This window comes from Diadema setosum, chromosome 17, assembly GCF_964275005.1.
Source record: "Diadema setosum chromosome 17, eeDiaSeto1, whole genome shotgun sequence".
NCBI lineage: Eukaryota > Metazoa > Echinodermata > Echinoidea > Diadematoida > Diadematidae > Diadema > Diadema setosum.
Genome location: NC_092701.1, coordinates 22,319,764 through 22,340,447, shown reverse-complemented (window position 1 = coordinate 22,340,447; position 20,684 = coordinate 22,319,764). Strand labels below are relative to the sequence as shown.

The 20,684-nt window shown below is 39.1% G+C and overlaps 1 protein-coding gene across 1 annotated transcript; it reads right to left on the bottom strand.

Annotated features, from left to right (window-relative positions):
* Positions 1–7,251: 7,251 nt before the first annotated feature.
* Positions 7,252–20,056, bottom strand: LOC140240885 (endoplasmic reticulum mannosyl-oligosaccharide 1,2-alpha-mannosidase-like). The gene is made up of 12 exons (XM_072320664.1): positions 19,976–20,056; positions 19,244–19,522; positions 18,210–18,455; positions 18,129–18,170; positions 14,947–15,025; positions 14,080–14,265; positions 13,366–13,511; positions 12,635–12,838; positions 11,250–11,422; positions 10,412–10,532; positions 8,945–9,139; positions 7,252–8,011 (listed from the first exon to the last, which is right to left on the bottom strand). Exons 1-12 carry the CDS (start codon positions 20,054–20,056, stop codon positions 7,661–7,663), a joined length of 2,103 nt encoding a protein of 700 aa, XP_072176765.1. The 3' UTR covers positions 7,252–7,660.
* Between the last annotated feature and the right edge of the window lie 628 nt (positions 20,057–20,684).

Sequence of the window (20,684 nt, the reverse complement as noted above, 5' to 3'; positions counted from 1 at the left end):
TGTAGTCTGACAACAAAATATGATGACATGCAAATGACCCTCAACAAAATAAATTCACAATATGTATGCACTGAGGTTATGAAATCACATAATTTAATTTGGAATACAGCTATATATATTTGATAATTTTCAGGAAACTTGTACATTTTCAGTGATGTCTGCTCTCATATGATACAGCCATGAGCAGAGAAGGTGATGTGAACAACACGTACATAAAAAATGTCATTTCAGGCAATGAAAGTGTCACCAGTGTCGACATAAAACAGCATGGCTCATTGTTGACATGACTGACTTTTAAACCTACTAACACGCCCTTTGACCTTCATAACCTCACTACTGGCTTGCTCTGTGTTTGCACATGAGTCTCATAAAATCTAGAGCAGTAATAAACAGTTATAATGAATTCACAATAACCGTGGCAATAGGTAGATGTTGACACAGTAATTCAACTAACTACTAAAATATGGTACTCATATTTACTCTTCCTAGTCTGCAGCTGTTAAACAGTCGTGACTAGTGGCGTTAAATGTCTCCGGGCAGAGAGCAAAATTGAAGACTCTATTGAAAGCAAACGTTCTGTCTGCACGACAAAAGAATTGCATTTATAGCAGCATCAGACCAGGAGTGAGCTTGAGTATGAAATGCCGCATGTGCACAAACACTTTTAAGCTTCACTTCTAATCTTAATGCCTCCTTTCTGATTATCTTCTCTGAAGTAAACAAAGGTTCTATGCACTCGTAATGAAAGAAACTTGTACTTTACACTAAAAGAGAAATGCATTGAGAGTTCTGGCAAATCAGGGAGTAAAAACCGTCAAGGCACTATAATTCTTGATCCTCAAAAGACCAAGGTGCAACACATAACACACAATCCTTAAATACACAAACTTTGTGGATTTCACACTACAATGGGATGAAAGAAACTTTGGTTAGCTAAAAATAATGCAAAGAAATAACAGACATATCAAAATGACAACGAAAATAGCCTACTAAATTCTTATCTATCACAATATCCAACATAAAAATAAGGTGGTCTACCACCTGAAACTGTAATTAGTATAATACATTCTTCCAAAAACTAATACAAAGATACACACTTAAAAATAATCATGAGGAAAGAAGTAAGAAATGTCATATTTAATGTCAACTCTTCAGTTGTAGTAAGTGAAAGGTATTCCTCAACAAATTGCGGAATTATCTGACAAAGAAATAAGTGTGTATGTTCTTTGAACTCGGATAGACTCTATGCCATGGCAAGGATGCACAAAAGCCTAACATCACATGAAAGCAGAGGCAGGCTGCTAAAGACAGTTTCCCTTCACAAACAACTTAGCAAAGTGTGAATCCACAAAACCTGTGAACGTACCTAGAAAGTTTTAATTTTGATGCCGGCAAACTCAACACTTGGTCTGAAAGGTAAACAGAAGGCCTAAAATGAAAGGACTTACAAGAAATGACCACTTGATTCCACCTATGTCATGCCCTGAAGAAGTGTTTCATCTCAACATTTCAACAACTAACATATATTTTCAGCCTACACCACTGATGGCCTTGTTTATGCATGAAATGATTTTAAACTTCTAGTAAACATGAAAACTTTATGTGATACCAATAGCTGCTGGAACCAACAGACTGTTGATTGGAGAAAAAAACTAGAAATGTCGCTATGGCGACTGATGCCTCCGCCATAATGCATGATTCTCCCAATAGGCGTATAGTACAATGTCTTCACAATGTGTAATCCATGACAGTTTCACATAACTGGCAAAATATTGAAATGACAGGTCTGTCAGAAATGTCTTGATCTGGGTTTGCTATAATTTTTTTAAGAGTGCAGGTACACATATTTGGGGAATTTAGAATTTTTACTTGAATTCTGATGTACCTTTTTATTAGTTTATGCATTGACTAATTTCCAAGGTATGAAGAAAGAGTGTAATGATGGTACAAAAAAAAAAAAAAAAAAAAAAAAAAAAATATATATATATATATATATATATATATTTTTTTTTTTTTTTTTGGGGGGGGGGGGGGGGATTGAAACCTGGCCTTTGACCCTAAACCTCTGACCTTTGACCTTCTGGCTGGAAATTTCCCGGAGAATCTCCATTAGGTAATGCATGTATTAAGTTTTGAAACTAATAATGCAAGCATTGCATATACTAGTATATGAGGGACATAATAAAATTTTGAGGAGTTGACCTTGACCTTTGACCCCTGACTATTGACCCATGACCCCTAAATTCCCTAGATAATCCCTGCCAGTCAGTACATGCATATTTACCAAGTTCCACGAAGATACATTGAACCATCTGCGAGAAAAGTGATATTGCAACATTTTCACCTCACCTTTGACCCTTTGACCTTTGACCTTATGACATCAAACTCTCTCTGGAGAATCTTTACGCAGTAGTACATGTCCACACCAAGTTTCAAGAAAATACCTTTGGGGCATTGCATAGATATGGGGGAAATTGCAACATTTGTAGCATTTGAACTTGACCTTTTGACCTTTGACCTCTTGCCAATGTCACTAAAATCTACTCAACTAATTGTCCCATCATACATCATCCTTGGACCAAGTTTGGTGAAAGCTGCTTCATCCAGTTTTGAGTTATCACGTAAACAGATAAATTTTAGGATTTGACCTTGATCTTTGACCTTTGACCTCTGTCCGATTTCACTGAAAAACTAATCAAGTAATTGTCCAATCATACATCATCCTCCAACAAAGTTTGGTGAAATTTGCTCGATGCAGTCTTAAGTTATCGCGTAAACAGATACAATTTCATGATTTGACCTTGACCTTTGACCTTTGACCTTTAGCTGATTTCACCCAAAATCTAATCAAATAATTGCCCCATCATACTTCATACTTGGACCAAGTTTGGTAAAATTCCAGTAAATATTACTCAAGTTATCGCGTAAACGAAAGCGGACGGACGTACGTACGGACGTACGTACGGACGGACGGACAACCCGAAAACATAATGCCTCCGGCACCACTTCGTGGCGGAGGCATAAAAATAACCCAAACAAACAAACAAATGCGCCACTATATAAAAAAACAAAAACAAAACCAAAACACAATATGTGTGATGAGGAGAAGAATATGTCCCACACTTAATCGTTCCTTTGGGTTGCAGGATTTTCAAGAGCCTCTTGCATTGTTGAATTCATAACTGATTTTCAAATTGGCCACACAAATTTAGAAAAGGCTCCTGCTTCTCTCCCTCATATTTGCACATTGTTGATAAACACCTGTCTGATTGTGTGCAGACTTAACACTGTCAGTACCATTAGAAACCTGATTTTGTACAACTGCAATGACATTTTCCAGATATTGGTCCTGAGAAGGTTAATGACTTCAATCAGTTTGATCTGATCTTTCTCTGTAGTACAATGGTATATTTATGATAATGATAACGCAGTGAAGTTCAGGGCTGCCAATTTGACGAGGACACATAGTGATCATTTCTGCACCATAATTCCCCCAGGATTTGATGGAAAAACATCAAAAAGGGCGTGGATGTAGAAACATGTTAAAGAAGTTAAGAAATGATCAAAAAAATGTCATACGTGGGTATACTTGTCCTGGCAAGCCAAACATGAAACAATATGATAGACAAAGTATTTCACAAATGAAGTGCAGCATCTTATCCCTTCTATTAAAGACAGTAATATTGGCTTAACCCCCCCCCCCCCCCCCAAAAAAAAAAAAAAAACAACAACATTACTTGCAGTCATCTTAAATCTGTTCATATCTCTCAATATCTTTAATATGAGGAGAAATGCAGTAATGCAGGGCTGCACACTAACCCATTTTTTCTACTGGTCCGACCCGTCTCTCGGACCAGTAGGAACCCAGTTTGTCCATTTTTTTAATGGTCCATTCCTGCAAAAGTTACTGGTCTGACAGTGATTTTCACTGGTCCTTGACTGTCGGACCAGTGCCAGTGAACTAAAAAGAATCCTGATGATAGAGCCATCACATAGAGCTGCTCTGAATATTTCCTTCTTCACTCTGTCTTGCACTGGACAGCTTTCAATCAAAAAAAAAAAAAAAGTTCTCGGTCCATTTGACTGCTTTTCCATGAAAAGGTGGAACCACATTCATGGAAGGAAAGGGCAAAATGTGCAACTTTTGAGACTTAGCTTTTGGCAAGAAAGATTGTATTTGCAAGTAAACTTTACACGAACTATAAAATCACTGGTGTCACAAGCTAGCTAGCACCACAGCGGGCCAAGGCCAAGCATGGCATATTCTCCATTATGCTACTGCATGACCAGCAGCCCCACTGCAGTCTGCTCTTGGGACAGTGGGTACAAAACGGTCTCACCTTCCCCTCTACTTGTTGCCATAGCAACTGCATTTTACTGCATATACTATCACTGTAAGTCTTCTTTTCATATCTTACATAGAGACAACTCCCAATTTAATGAAAACCTTGGAATCGCAAGTCTTTTCGTGTTATGTCAAAATTTTGTTACAGCTGAACAGTAAGTATGTAAAGAAATATACATGATAATTTTGGGACCTGAATTTTTACTTCATTGTAACGAGAATTTCGTCATAACCATGTAAGTTATAATGGGAGTGCACTGTATACAGTACGTAAATGATGGCAGGTTGAAGGAACAAGAATACAGGAAACAGACATGCGCAGACGGTGAGGACCAAAAAAAGTAATGACCCCTCAAACATGAAGGGGGCAGTCTAGACATTGGTGAAGCACATCTTTAATACCATACACACACAACAGTCCACTTCATATTCAAGTTGACTTAGGGAACAGAGTGAGATCGTTCACTTTCATTCTTGTGAGCCATGTTTTAACGGACCTTACTGCGACAATGTCGCGACAATGTTCGGAAGACAAAATTCCTTGCCTCAGGAAATAAAACCGCGGGAGAGAGTGAGGGGTACCAATCTAACAGACACACCAAAAACCTTCTCCGGGTAGGTTTCCACAAAGGAGGTGTGTCCACTAATGTGACTACCCCGCCCACTGGCCAGCACTGCCTATTTTTCCATATTATGCAGTACAAAACATGGTTACAATATCTGATCTGAACTACTTAGAGATCAGTGGTTACAATCCATGCAGGTGATCGGCAGCGTGCCAATCATTCTCTGTCTGCAATATTGCTCATGCAGGTTGAGTGTATCAAAGGAATGTTACCACAGTTGTGTTCTAATAGAAGGGTTGTCGGGTTACGTTGCGGTAATATCAGGGTAATATCATGGCAATCACCCTAGCGGGCTACAGAAGAATTTTACTATGAATATAATTCTATTCATAATCAAAGTCAACTTGAACATGAAGTGGAGTTCTTTTTTCTAAGATGATGTGATGCTAGGTGTTAAGGAGGGAAGTTTCCTAAAATGTATGTGTGAATGAAGCAAAAACAGAAAGATTGGTGAAAATCCTCAGTGAAAGTTTGACGACTATTGGATAATGTACTTTACACACCAAATATTTTGTGAGGTTTTTATTTTTGGCAAATTTCACAAGTCAGGTGCCATTTGCAAATTTAAAGACACACAAAAATTTGACTCTAACCCCAACATGAATTTGACATGCACGCATACATTTCTCTGTTCAGTACTGCACTTCATGATTGTGAATTTAACCACTTACGAATTTGTAGGGAAGTCCCGATTCACAAACAAAAAAATTAGACTTGCTGAATATGTGGCATATACAGTGTTCAAAAGTAATGACTTTTATGTTTGGATTAAATCCACATGCTGCCTTCTCTAGATCTAAATGGGAAAATCCACAACAGTTTGTGATGCCACAATGTAGAATGATATGAAGAATGTGCACATGGGATTTTAGAAATCTGCAAAAATGTCTTTACAGTAAAGTACATGTTCCTTTGACCCGTTACTTAGATATTTTAAGTAAATACAATTAACGTGAGGTAGGTCAAGCCTGTTTCCAATGTCCTAGAATTTGTTATCTATTTTTCTTTTTTTTTTGTGGGGAGGGGGGTTAAAATATTGTCTTTTTCTTCTTATACCATAATTCCACTACAATGTGGTCAAAAAATCTTATAAGGATCCCATTTTGAACAGGGCAGCACATGTAACAGAACTAAACTCGAAAATTGAAAAATAGCTTTCGTATGGATCGTCCTGTTTTCCTCAAACTTTCACCGAGGGTTACTCTGACCCTTCTGCGCTTGACGAATCCACATCAAAAATGTTTGGGGAATTCTCCCAGACATCACTAGTGTGCAGAGCTACAGTGTTACTGACTGTACCAAACTGGTCAATTATATTTCTGTCTGCAGCATATATTTTGCAGGTGTTTTATTTTCGCCAATTTTGTGAGTCGCGTGTATTTGCCGATGTTAAAACATGCAAAATATCTCGGTAAAAATACCACGTGCATGAGTACATTTCTCCAACCACTGCTTTACTCCACATCTGCGAATTTAGCCACTTATGACATTGTCGGGAAGTCCTAATTCACGAAGAATTAGACGCACTGAATATATGGTATATGCAGTGTGTTAAGTACTCAGAGTGGTGGTACAGTGCTTCACAACCACACGACAATATTTCAGATGAAGCAAATCAAGAGGTTACTTTTTGCCTATCAAGAACAGGTGAAAAGAACCCTTTGGGTTATACAGTGTATGCTCATCATTCAAGTGTATCCCCACACAAATATGGGGCAATTCATCTAAAGCAGAATTTGAAAAATTACAGGAGTTTGCACTACATAAGATTTAACAATCTCTTTCTGATGACTTCATTACAGACATCCACAAATTTTGCTCAGTTACAAGTTTTGATACTTAGTGGGGTTGTTTTTCTCAGCCACACAGAGTCATTATCATTTATTTTCAAAACTACTACACCATTTAAAGATACTGCCTTGAAAAAACTTTGGTGCGAAGTCACAAATATGAGATGCTTTGTCAAGAATTAGTAAAGCAGCATTTCCTCAATTTCCTCATTTAATAATTACAAATATCTATCTTACATTTTGCATCGTAAAGTCTAATGACTATTTTTCAATATTTGAATGATTAGTCATAGTAAAAACTTAGCACAAAACTGTCACCAGCAGTGCCTTGTTACATCAAAATTAAGTTTCATTTGGCACACCTTCATACAGAAACAATATGATGTGCCACATTTCTAGCACTGGCAGACAAATTCAGCACATGACTCATGCCATGCTTGCACACACTAATCATTCACATTTGATTGGAAGCATCTTTGATTAAGCATCATCAAGAACAGGCCCGTCAATATCGTTGTCGTATCAGAAGTAGCACTGCATTGATATCGATCACCATCGTCATCGTCACTGCCACCATCATCATTGGTGGCAGCATCATCAAGACGTCAAATTATGATGGTTATCAAATTTGTTCAATTTCCATCATAGAATGTCACCCACAATCATCAACATTTCTGCGCGAATCAATAAATAAAAAACATTGGTATGATCGTCGCCATCTTTCAGAAGACAGAATGTTCAGCATTTAACTCTTCACTATGTACACAGACTTGCCAAACACCTCTGTCTTCTGAAAGATTTGAATTTAATTTCTTTTTTAAATATTTTTTTCTTACCTTCAATGTAAAAAATTACTATTAAGAAATAAGTAGTCCTTCCTGATTCAAGCCACTATTGCACTATTTCACCTTGGTCCCATCGAGATTTCTGATGGGAAGTGGGTGGGCCTCGGTGTTTATCACAAACTTGTCCAGCGGTATTAAGTTGGGGTCGTCGCCGAAGAGAAGGAATAGGTACTTCAGCGTCTCCCCGAGAAAGAAACTCTCCATCTTGTCCCGCATGCTGACGTTGCTGGGATTCTTGACGTTGCCGATGGAGGAGTAGCCCCCGCCGGGGATCTTGGTGTACCTCTCGAAGGCCTGGAAGATCTTCCAGCCCCACTCCCGGTAGTAGTCATCGCCGGTGATGCGGTTGAGGTAGAAGAAGCTCTCGATGGTCTCCGGTCTCAGCAAGTTGTGTGTGTCAGCAGGCTGCGGGAGATGCAGATAGGGCAAGCAAAAACTCATGGAATTTTTTTTTTCTATACACCAGACTCTAGATATTACACACACAAAAAAAAATGAATAAATAAATAAATACTTCCACAGCAGTGAGAACAATTAATCTCCACACTCAAGTTTTTGTCAAAAAGGATGACTCTGTGCAAAGTGAGGGCTGAAAGCAATGTTCTTGCTTTACTAACGAATAGATGATAGATGTAAAAGTACCATAAAAGCTGTTTATTTTTGTGCGTACTGATATTTTCTTGAATGAGGTCACATACATTTTTGCGAGATGTTGGCTTCGCAATTTGACACCTTGGCTCTCATAAATGCAAGCAATTGAATTTCTGCCTGTTCCCCCTGCTACATTACTCTACAGTCATGCAGACACCCCTACTTAGTATACGACTGAGTGCACAAAGGCATTATGCAATCAACATCAGTTTGCAATCAACATCAGGTGGGAATATTTTCCGGTCTTGCTAAATTCGTGACCCAACAGTGGTTTGCGAAAATCGAGAAAAATTAAACCTTTGCGAAAATAACAGCTTTTGCTGGACTTTGCCGGGAGGACGCTGTGGCATAGTGGATAAGACTCCCAATCGGTGGACTCGAGTTTGATTCCTGCCCAGTGCTTACATCCCTGGACAAGATGTTTTATCCACAATATCCCTCTCAACCCAGGTGTACAAATGGGTACCTGGCAACGCTAGGGCAATAATAATGGCAGGGCCCTCTGGTAGAACAGTGGCAACATTGAAGAGGCTACCATAGATAAAGAAGACTTTATTATCATTATTATTCAAGTTCTCTGACATCTATCATATAGAAGGAGGAGGGGGAAAGAGGAGAAAAAGACAACAACTTCAAACCATGAAAATAAGCTGAGGGCAAAAGGGGAAAGGGGGAAAAACAGCCTACCTTGATGTTGAGGTCCTCCGTGGCGCCTGGCAGGATGTTGAAGTAGGTGATCTCCGGGGCAAGGAAGGTGGGCATCTGGGCATACATCTGGTAGCACGTGTGGGCGAGCTCCTGGGCCAGCTCTAGGTGTGCGTCAGGCATCCCGTTGCTGTGGCCCAGGGCTAGGGTGCCCGGAAAGAAGCAGGCCAGCTCGTCCTACAGGGGGGAGGATGGTCAACACACTGGCGGGTTAAAGGAGCATTCCAGATGATTTTCATAATTTCACATCATGGAGTACATAAATCAACAGCTTCATGTATAGATTTGAGGAATTTATTGTGGTCCTTGAGCAGAGAAATCAGTATTCTGAAACACCCAAAACAAAATACACTGATCAGGGATGATAACATAGGAGCCTCACAATTTATTTCAGAAATGTAGCAATGCAATACCATTACAATACAACATGCTTAAGAAGTTCATCTGTGTAGACTTTATGCATGCTTTCTTCTTTTGTTTTGCTTCCTTTACAATGAGCCCTTACTCATGCATTCTTATAGTGAGGCTGCAAAGTCATTATCCTTGGTCATTGTGATTTGTTATAAATTTTGAAAACATTCTTATTCCTCATCCCAGGCACATGAAATCCTCAAACTCTGTACCCAGTATAACCAATTTATGGTTGTTCATATGTAAAAGTCTGAAAATCATCCGGAGGTCCCCTTTAATAATTTCCCTGTAATCACTCATCACCCATCAACTTGAACATTTATTAAACAATCCTTGATTCTTGTCTCTTTCAGTTCATTCTCAAGATGCACAATATCAAATAGCATGTGGTACCGTACATGCTGAATATTCTGTGAGGTTGTTATTTTCGCAAATTTCGCGAGTCGGGTGCTATTCACAAATTCCGATATGAATGAGGTGCACGTACACATTTCTCCGTTCAGTACTGTACTCCACGAATGTGAATTTAACCACTCGCGAAATCGTCGGGAAGTCCTGATTCGCAAAAATTTAAACTCACTAAATATATGACGCATACATTATTATTAGGCTGGTAGTGGAAATATACAAAAATGCCACATACAAATCACTTGTAAAGACACAGGATATTCAAGATTCTTGCCTTAAAGTATCTCTTTGTGTCCTCAATAATTGGTGGAACCTTCACTTCTGAAATACAACGAGAAACTTTGAAGAACGACTGGCTCTTTCTACCTATTATAATCAGTTATGAACTGTGCACATCTCGGCTTCCAACTCATGCCAACAATTCAGGAATCATACATAATATCAACTGCTTTCCTCTAGCAACTCTGGTCAAAGGTCATAAGTCGAAACAAGGTCATTTCAGAAGCATCTTTCATTACCTTAACTTTATAAAGTGAAAGATTGTCAAATTGAAATGTCTGCAAACAGTAACAGCAAAGGATGGAATATGGAAAAATGAGTGGATATGACTACCTCTAGACATTCACTCACCATTTTTGGAGAGTAAGCTTCCCTATGGAGTTCCCCTATGAAGGCAAGTTTGTTGGGTTCTGAATGGCCAAGTAGCTTCTTCTTTATGCCTTCTACAGCTTCTACGTAGTCATCATAAAACCTGATCCATGAAGGAAGAAGTTCAAGAAGTCACAGTGAAAAACTTCAAAATTGGTTTACTATAATCATTGGATAGAGCCTGTTCATATAGAGAAAACTGACCCCTTTCTCACATTCATCTTACACTGAGAGGATTATTGCATACATTGTATATCTTGCCCTGTCTCTTTCACAAATTGAGTAGGTTGACTGATAGCAACAACTGGTGAATATATTTCTCAGGGGCGGATCAAAGAATTCCGTAAAGGGGGGGGGGGGGGGCATTTTTTTTTTCTGGTGCCACATCCAGGTTTGACAAGCAAGTAAAAAGAAAGCTTCAGCACAATTTTCTGGAGCCACCACAATCCGTTGACAAGGATGATTTCTTTAAAAACTTAAGGGAGAGCATGTGCCCCCTTTAATTTTTTTAACAATTTCTTTTGTCTGAAAAAAGAAAAGAAAAGAAAATCAAAGGGGAAGGGCGTGTGCCCGGTGCACCCCCTTGGATCCGCCACTGTTGCCTTTCACTTCACAAATGAGTTGTATGTTGTCTACATGGTGAGAAATTGTTATGTTTTCTCTTTAAAAGTGATAATTTGTTTTTCTCATTTTGTCAGTGTGGTTCTTGATCATAAATTCAGCCACTCCCGAAATTGTCTTGGAAGTCCAACTTCAATTTGGTGAAATATTATGCTCACAAAATATATGCCCAGACTCAGTGTCTGAAAAAACGCATTACCTCCTCTCGGACTTGCTGGTCTGCAGCCACTGCTTCAAGAGATACTCATAGTAGCTGTCTGCCCTCGCACCCAGCGTCAGGATGGAGTTGGGTCGGAACTGGCCTGAGTTAGCGTTGATGAAGATGGGCACGAGGCCGTCCTTCTTGGGCAATCCGTGCAGATGTTGCATGACCTGATTTCAGAAACGTATATGGTGACCAAAACATTGTTGAAATACTCTAAAACGAGGGATGTTCGCGTGCATTTTAATTTCGCGAATTTCGCGAGCGCCAAGATTCGCGAAATTAAAATGCACGCGAAAGTTTTTGTCCACACTATATGCATTGAATGCCAGTAGCAGTTCGCGAAAATTTCATGCTGCAAAAAAGGCCGTCAGCTCCAATTCGCGAAAAATTCATGCCGCGAATATATCATGTTTCACAGTATAAGTACGTGCGTGTGTGTGTGTGTGTGCTTGCATGTGTGTGTTGAAAATATTCTCTGCCTACTATAATATTTCAAAAGATGATATTTCCAAAGATTGGTATGATGTTGACTCATCAAGCAATGATTTCAGGGGCCTGTTTCATAAAACTTGTCATCAGTGACAAGTTGTCATAGATGTGACAAGCCACTGAAATCCTTGCAGCGAATTGGTTGAGAGCAAATTTGTCATAGAAATGTGGCAGTTGTCACTGATGACAAGTTTTATGAAATGGGCCCCAGGTCAACATTCCATCTAAATTTATGTACAATATATACCCTTTCCTACAGAAATATTTTGGGTCGCTATTCTCTACTAAAACAGACTTTGCTATGTTTTGCATTAACTAAGAAAAATTCAAACTGAACTAATGACTGTATCACATATTACTTTTGAACATGTTTGACAAGATCATCAGCATTCCAGGGCATATCAAATGCAAATCTTTTAAGGTCAGTGAACACCCAAACTAATGGTCCATAAAATGACCAACTGTGAGTTCTCTCTTCTGTAGTGCACAGTGCAAAGCATTTTTCCTCTTTTCTTCTGATTTCAATCAGCTCGTCTCTAACAATTATTCCATTCTGATACCATACTTAAAAGCATCCATTGTGAAGGCATCAAATTATCCCAGCATTCACTCTGTTGTGGCTAGACGTCTGTAGGGGGTATGTTGCCAAACCCTCCCTAACAAACAATTTTTCTTAATTTGAATTTTTGCATAGCAAATCCAAGTCATAAATGTATCAGCAAAATCTCATTTCCACGTAAACAATATCTATTAGCCAAGCTAAACATATGGACTCACTTAAAAATGTTTGTGTAGAATAAAAACATAATCAAAATCTTCCACAGGTGTTGGACAGATGTTTATTCTCAATTTTAGTAACATTTTTTAAAGTTTTCCTCATGACCTCTGACCTTGTCAGCAGCATTCTGGTACTTGGGGTCACCCGTAGTGAAGCTGAGGTCGCGGAACTCCAGCTGAATGGTGCTGACCTCCGACACGGAGCTGTCCGGCCCCCAGCGGGGCGCGTGGGCGTGGCCGGTCTGGAGGTTGACGTCCGAGAAGGGGATGGCCGACTTGCTGTTGAAACAGTTCAGCAAACTGTCGGCCAGTTGTTTCTGGAGGTGGCAGGATATGATGCGAGAGTGATTGAGCATTGGATTAAAGTCACTTGATTTAGAATCACTCTCACTGTTCATGAAGTATATGATGTTTTGTGTGTGTGTGTATGTGTGTGTGTGTGGGAGGGCATGTTCACTACTCTCGAACGGACTTTGAATCAGAGGCTTTCACCAGTTTAAACCACATTCATGTGGAAAAATTTTTCAAATGACACATTAAAGCCATCATCAACAGGCCAATTTGAAAATAGCTGTGTTTTCTTTTTTGCATTCTTAAAAATAACAAAACCTGCAAAAACTAATCTGGCATTTTGAGAAATATGAAACATCAAAATAGGATAAGAATTTATCATGCATTTTTCATGAGAAGGTAAAACAAGGCAAACATGATATCAATCAAGTAAAGTTCTTCCACAAAGAGACAAAAACACGAAAATGCAGGAATATTAGTCTACATTTCAAATGGAAGACTGGTAAATTACCAAATCTCAAGGCAGCAAGCACTGGGGCTGTTGTATACTTACTGCTTTGTCGAGGAACATGGTGTCACCGGTCAGATGAAAGGTACTCAAGAAACTTCCCAGGACCCGTATGGTGGTCTCAAAGAGGTTGACGTCCTTGTTTGGTGTCACGCTCATCTTAGCAATGTGGTCTCTAGCCTCATTGAATTCTGTTAAACAAGCAACAAGATGAATATATTTCATGAATCTTCAATAATGCTCTCACCATATTTTTCTCAATCTATTTTTTTTTTCTTTTTCAAACAAGAGTACCTATGGTGTACCATCATTATTTGGCCTGAGGGTGGGATAAATTGTTATATAAGCATGGCTTAACTTTAGTGCTATTCCACTTATGTTGCCAACATTACAAACTTTGAATATCGATTAAAGTAGGCCTAAATTTCATTCTTGACATGTTTGCAATTAATCCTGGATAGGACAGCCCTCATTAAAATGATTTAAGTGAACATATACTGAAAAGCCCAAACGCATACCATCAGCAAGCCCTAATCTACTTGCACTGGTCTAGCCCTAACCTACTTTAATACCACTGGTCAAGCTCTAACATAATTACATTGGTCAAGCCCAAATCTAGGTATTCAGTCAAACCCAAACCTACAGTTGTACGTACCATCAGAGAAGCTGAAACTTGCTTATCATCGGTCAAGCCAAAACCAACTTACCATCGGTCAAGCCTAAACTTGCTTACCATTGGTCAAGCCCAAACCCACTTACCATCGGTCAAACCCATGATGATCATCGTGTCCAGACTGTCCACCATGGTGAGACTGAGGGTGAACCACTCACTGTATCGCTTGCTGACTGGTTTAAGCTCATCATGCCCCCAGGCGTACTGCTTGTAGGCCTTCCAGGCATGTTTGAATGCATCTACCACGGCTCGTTGCCTCTCATTCTTGGGCCCTGAGTTTAGTTGGGAGGAACATATAATAGGGGAATGAAACCCAAATATGCATGTGAATTGAGTGAATGCAGCAATATTACTAGAATGCGTCAGTGCAATTTGAGGAAAATCATCCAATCTAGTAAAAAGTTGTGAATATTTCAAGTTCCGGTGCAGCCATCGCTGGATGAGAAGGCACTGCTGTTTGCCACATCACACATACCCAGTATACAACAATATTAAAAAAATACAAAGAGAATTCCACAAAATTTCATATTTCATGAAAGTACACATTCCCTCAACTTGCTACCTTTTGTTTTTGTTATTTTTTCACAAAATTTATCATAGAACCTTTTTCAAGCATAACTATACTGAAATCAATTTATTTCAGCAAATGAAAGTGAAAATAATCATATCTTTTTGAATAAGGAGTGAAAACTCACCCTGACTTTGTACACAAAATCACATTATTAAGCCATTTCTGGTCTGACCAGCATGTATTAAAGGTCATGCAGCATCCTAACGGTATGTGTGATTTTTGCCAAAATGCTGGCATAAGATGTGCGAGACTTGAAAGTAAAAAATTAGAGAGCGACATAGGAAAAAAATTTCGCGTGGCTGAATGGTCGTGGAAAATGTCAAGAGGGAGGTTGATTCAACCCCCCCCCCCCTGCCGTTTTAGGGTTAAAGGGCCAACTCACCATAGAGTGATTGTGTATTTCCATTCCCTGCCTTCTGTCCGTCAGGCATTGGCAGGACAACTTCCTTGTCGTCATTCTCCTGAAGGATAGGATGGGATGGAGAGAGAGATGAGTGATGGAATTCAAAGTTAGCCAAAAAACACTCATCTTTGATACTGGGCTTCAAAAACATTACATGATAAAGGAAAGTATGACAGTGGCGGATCCAGAGGGGGGCGCACCGGGTGTGCACCCCCTCTTTCTTTTTGTCAAAACAAAAGAAAGAAAAAGAAAACAAATGGGGGGGGGGGGGGCTCTTGCGCCCCCCTTTAATTTTGTAAAGGTGCCTCCCCTTTACAGAAATCCTGGATCCGCCCCTGTACGATAACATAAATCAAATCCTTTCGGACACCCTCACACTGTGTGATGAATAACATTGATGACAGAGATAATTATCATCACTACTGATAATGAGGACAGTAATAATTTATAATTTATCAACAATAGCAAATGCTGTATGAATCAATCTTGACTCTGGACTGAAGTTAGCACATCTCTACCTCCTTTCCTTTCCATATAGGACAGCTACTTGTAAAGGATAAGTAATCCGCAGGGAAACATACTTTGAATGATATAATTTCATATTCTAAACATCAAACATTTGAGTAATCTCACCACCTTGAATATGTTTCATATTAAAAATGTGGAGGAGGGGTCAATATTTGATTAATTTCACTGATTGAAATACACTTCATATTCAAAAGTGTTTCGAGTATGAGTAATATCGTTCAAATTCAAATTCTTCCCTTCAAACTATAATTTTGGTTTTACATAGTCAGCAGTCTCTGCAATTGAAAAGCTTCGTACCTAGACTGTATTGCTCGGAGGCATCTAACAGTAGAACATAAAATGAAATGTATGCAAAGTTAATAAGTAATCTAAAAGCACAATGTCAACAAAGCATGTTTTTGTGAAACATCAGCAACACCAAATTAGCCTAACATCAAAACGTTTACATTCCATACACAAAATGTTTATCCTTACTTGATTATTTTTTCTAACACTGAATTTAACTGATGAGTATACTGAAACAGATAAGACAGGAGGATATGAATAAGAATTAAAGTAAAATGAACAATAATAATATTCTTGGGATAAGCATTCTAAGTAACAAAGAATCATGCAAGATCATGTCAAAATACGATAATCAAATTTACAAATTATGATAATCCAGGCTTAAATGACAACCCCCTGCCAGATGAGAGAGAGAATGAAAAAAAAAAGCCAGGGACATAAAGTGTCAGAGAAAAATGAAGCCAAAAAAAGAGAGAGTGTGTTATAACCCTAGCACTGTGGTGTAACTTAATGAAGAGGAAAAAAAAAAAAAAACTCATCATTAGTAAGGGCATCAGATGAAAACAAGAAAAAAACTAATCTCTTTTTATTGAGATATTCTGTGTAGGAAAACATTCATTTCTCATCACAACCATTTCTTTAGGTCCCTCAAAAAGACACAAATTTATTGAAGATATTGTTGTTCATTTTTTGTCTCTGCCACCAAACTCTAACATCCTCCTCCACTGAACAAACTTCACAAAAAAGAAATATGCTTGAAATTTCTAGAAAGCTCCTTGAAATCATCTGTTTCAGTAAACACCATGGCTTATTTTTTTTTCTCTTTCTCATCATATACTACCTCTACATGTCTTTGTTTTTCAAAATAGCCTCCACTTCCTTATGGTTTATTCTCATGTTTCTGTCCACAGGAAATATTGAGTATTTGGCGTTGAATTACGATGCTAACGTTCTTCAAAGCGTCGTACATTTGCATGATATCAGATATTCTGGCAGCATGAAGATTCCAAGATACATGCTGATCATATTTTCAAACCAGAAATCTTGCTACACAGCACCTTTAACCACTACAGTGTCATGATACTGATGACGCAGCAGTCCCACATGAAGGCAACTGCTGGGTGATAGAGATTTAGGAGGATTAAATGATCTCTTTTCATTGACAGTCAGTTTCAAGATTTAGGGGGATTAATCAATCTCCTTTCATTGAAAATCAGTTGCAAGACAGCTGTACTAATCGGCAAAGAGCACCAGCCTGTGAATGTACAATTGACAATGAAGAGTACTGCAAAACATTCTGCACCCTGATAGACTAGAATGAAGTGAAAATAAACACTGAAAATTCTCACTGATTATGACTTTAGTAGTTTGAAATCAAATTTGGTGCAAATTCCTAGATAGTTATTGATTTTTAAATGAAACTGAACAACGTGTAAAGAGCTTTGAGAAAAGGTCTATCCATCTATAAACTCCAAATCTTCTCATATTTCTTCCTTATTTTTCCACAAAGATATTGTAACACATTTTCAAATTCTCGTCTCAAGAAATACACAGAAATGTTACATCACAAGCTACCACCTGTGGCATACGAAAACTGAATGCCTGACGTAATCTTGCAGTTTTCTCCGAGTTGAATTCACTCATTTTCTGCTACCCAATAGCGCAAGCACACGCGGAAACTCCAGTAAAAAAATTAAAACGAAAATCAGCAAAATCCAGCAAAACTGAAAGATGATGGACAAAGAAAAGGAAGCAGAAGAAAAGGTCATCGTATCACAGAGTATTTGGCATTAGTTTGGTCCACTCTAAAAATCCAATCAAAGTAGAAACCATAGACTCACATCTCGAGTGGCTAAAATACAATCATTTTATCCCAAGAAAAATAATGGTTCAGGGACAAACTAAATACATATCTCAGCAGTGTTGCATGAGAATCTCAAGTTTGACCATTGAAAAGTCTGACATACCACGAAACATCACAAACACAATAAGACTTAATCTGAAAAAAGGGCGCAACGGGAAAGAGGAAGACATTGTAAGAGAACAGAATTCCTCGTAATAATAAGAATGAAAGGAATACTGCAGACAGACCAGATGGAAAGGCACCAATAAATTGACCAAGGCCAGGAGACAAACAAAGCACCATGAAAGGAAAAAGGGAGATATGAAATGCTAGAAGGAGTCTAAACTTGGGGTAAATCAACCGAGACAATGTACTATTCAAAACACAGAGAATTGGATGTATCATGTAAGATACCACAGACAGACCACAAATGCATATTCATATGCACACATAAAGGGATGGCTGCATTCAATGTGTAGGAGGGTCTACACGGAGGTTTCTTTACCCCTGGTGCGCCTGCGGCTGCACCAACATCAGAATCATCGTCCTCAGGGCCAATGCCATCATGCTCTGCGCCCTCTTCTACCTCCTCCTCCTCATCATCATCGTCATCTATATCGCCACCGCCATCGTCTTCGCTTTCGTCATGGAAATGGTCCTCATTGCTCACCCCTTCTTTGACGACGTCGGGCGGGACCTGGATGCCCAGCTGGGGTAGCTCATCATCGGGGCCCTCTCCCTGTCTGTCCCCGCCCGCCTTCTGCTGATTGCCGTTCTCTCTCAGGCGCTTCGGTGGTCCCCGCTTCCCTGGCCTCCCACCACCCGGCTGATCCTGATGGGAGATGGACAGACAAGGGTTCATGGAGAAATTGTGATATCCATAATTGGAATATATGCTTTAAGCACCAAGGTTCACAGTCTTCATTACAACATTGAAATAAAAATCACTCATCAATAGTTTTTCAATGTGTGCAGAAATTTCACAATCATATCCACATGTTAGGAGGAAGTCTGCTTAAAATCAGTCCTTATTACCCATTCACTGAGTGAATAAAATTCCTGCCTTTCCTAAGAATTCATTGGATGGCATTGACTACGGCTACATAAAAACAAAGACTCTGCAAAACTTGTGGACCGATTGTTAAAATCATTTTCAGGCACCCCCCCCCCCCAAGTTTTTTTTTTTGGGGGGGGGGGGAAGGGGAAGGGTGGTACTTCATAGGTAATGTGCTATTATTTGTTTTGTTTGTATAATTTGTAAAAGACTCATACAACATTAAGAATGCTAGATTTATTACTGATTTGCAAATTGGCAACATATTTTGGAAGATTTTTATTCCTATTTTTATTTCACATGGACATGTGTTGTTAACTTTCTTTCTGATTTCCTGCAGATTTCATGACTTTAACCAGTTCCATCTAATTCTTCCTTCAATAAAAGACATTCAATGAAATTCAGAGGGGCCAATTCAATGATAAAAAGACCACAACTTCTATGATAAATTCCCCCCCCTCCAGTCTAGAAGGGTAAAAAAAACAAAAAACAAAAAACAAAAAACAAACAAACAAACAAACAAACAAACAAACAAACAAACAAACAAAAACCCACAACCAACTTACCTTGTCCTTGGTGTTTTGCTTGATTTTATCAATCAAATCTCCTTCATTTCCATACACGAAAACATCCCTCTCTCCCTCCTTTCCATCGGCCGGACCAATGTCCGGCGGCATCAGACCCCCTACCGGGTCCGCTCTGTCCCGGTCATCTCTGGAGAGGCTCAGGTAGCTGCCCAGGGTGTCTGGCATGAAATGTCTGAAGACAAAGAAGCTGCACATAAGGCAAAGCAGGAGCACCAGCGTGGCCACTCGCCTCTGGAGTCTCGGCAGTCTTCTCCATATCTGAAATCCCACAAAAGTTTGAGCTGTTATTTTTAAAAGATGATATTTCCAATCACGCTCTTCTTGACTTTAATAGAAAAGAGAACAAAAATTGAGGACTGCTACAAGCACTGCATATACTTCATTTGCTTTGCATATGTGCCTATTAAAAGCAATCAATAGGCTGAAACGTGATGAAAGGCCACTCTTTTTGTGTATTTATAATTTGAAGGTAATCAAACATTTATTTCTCCTCGGGAGACTCCCCTGAACCCCCCAGTTGGTACTAATTATAGGTTCACCGACTTTTAAGCTGATTTTAACAAAATGTCTCTGATTGCGAGCTTGTTGGACGGGCAGCAGGGGAGCTGCACTCTCTCGGCTGGACTAAAATTATGACTCTAGCACGAAAGCTTCCAGATTCTATTTACTTTTAGTACTTGGCATCTGTTCTTTCATTGCATGAACACTTACCCTCCAACAGGACTGAGGTCGCCGGGCCTTGTTGTTGTCGTAATACGAACTGGTCGTGGACTTGGACGTAAATGGCAGCATGATGTTTCCCTTTAAGTGGGAGACGACTGCTCAGAATATTCCCTGAATTGGACACCAAAATTTACAGACAAAGTAACTGGTTTGCTTCTATCTTTCCAACTGCATTGTTTTCATTCAAAAGATACTGATATCACGCAGGCTGCTGTTAGTAAAGTTGATACAGGCTGTGAGTAAGAAGCCTTTAGAAGCATTAAATAAAGCCATACTGAATACATATGTTTTGATAACTTTAGAATATTTACTGTGACAGAATACCTTATCATCTCAAGTCTGACAGATATGTTAAAGGTACCCTTCTTCAAAACTAGTGCAGATTTGGAGTCTACACTCATCACATATCAAATCTATATAACACGAGTATCTACCACTCTGAGGTCTGCCTGACCTCCCAGGTGTATCCTTACCATGCATTTGTGAGGAAACAGACAAATTCTATACTAATACACTCACTGTTCATGCAAATCTGCAAGTACTAGGCTGATAACACACACACTGCTTTGAGGTATATAAAATCTAAACCAGCAACTGGTAATAGAGTGCTGAAGTACAGTGGTAACCACCTTATCTCAGAGGCAATGCCAAGTTCATTTTGGTCTGTCCATCCATAACAAATATGGTTTTATTTCTA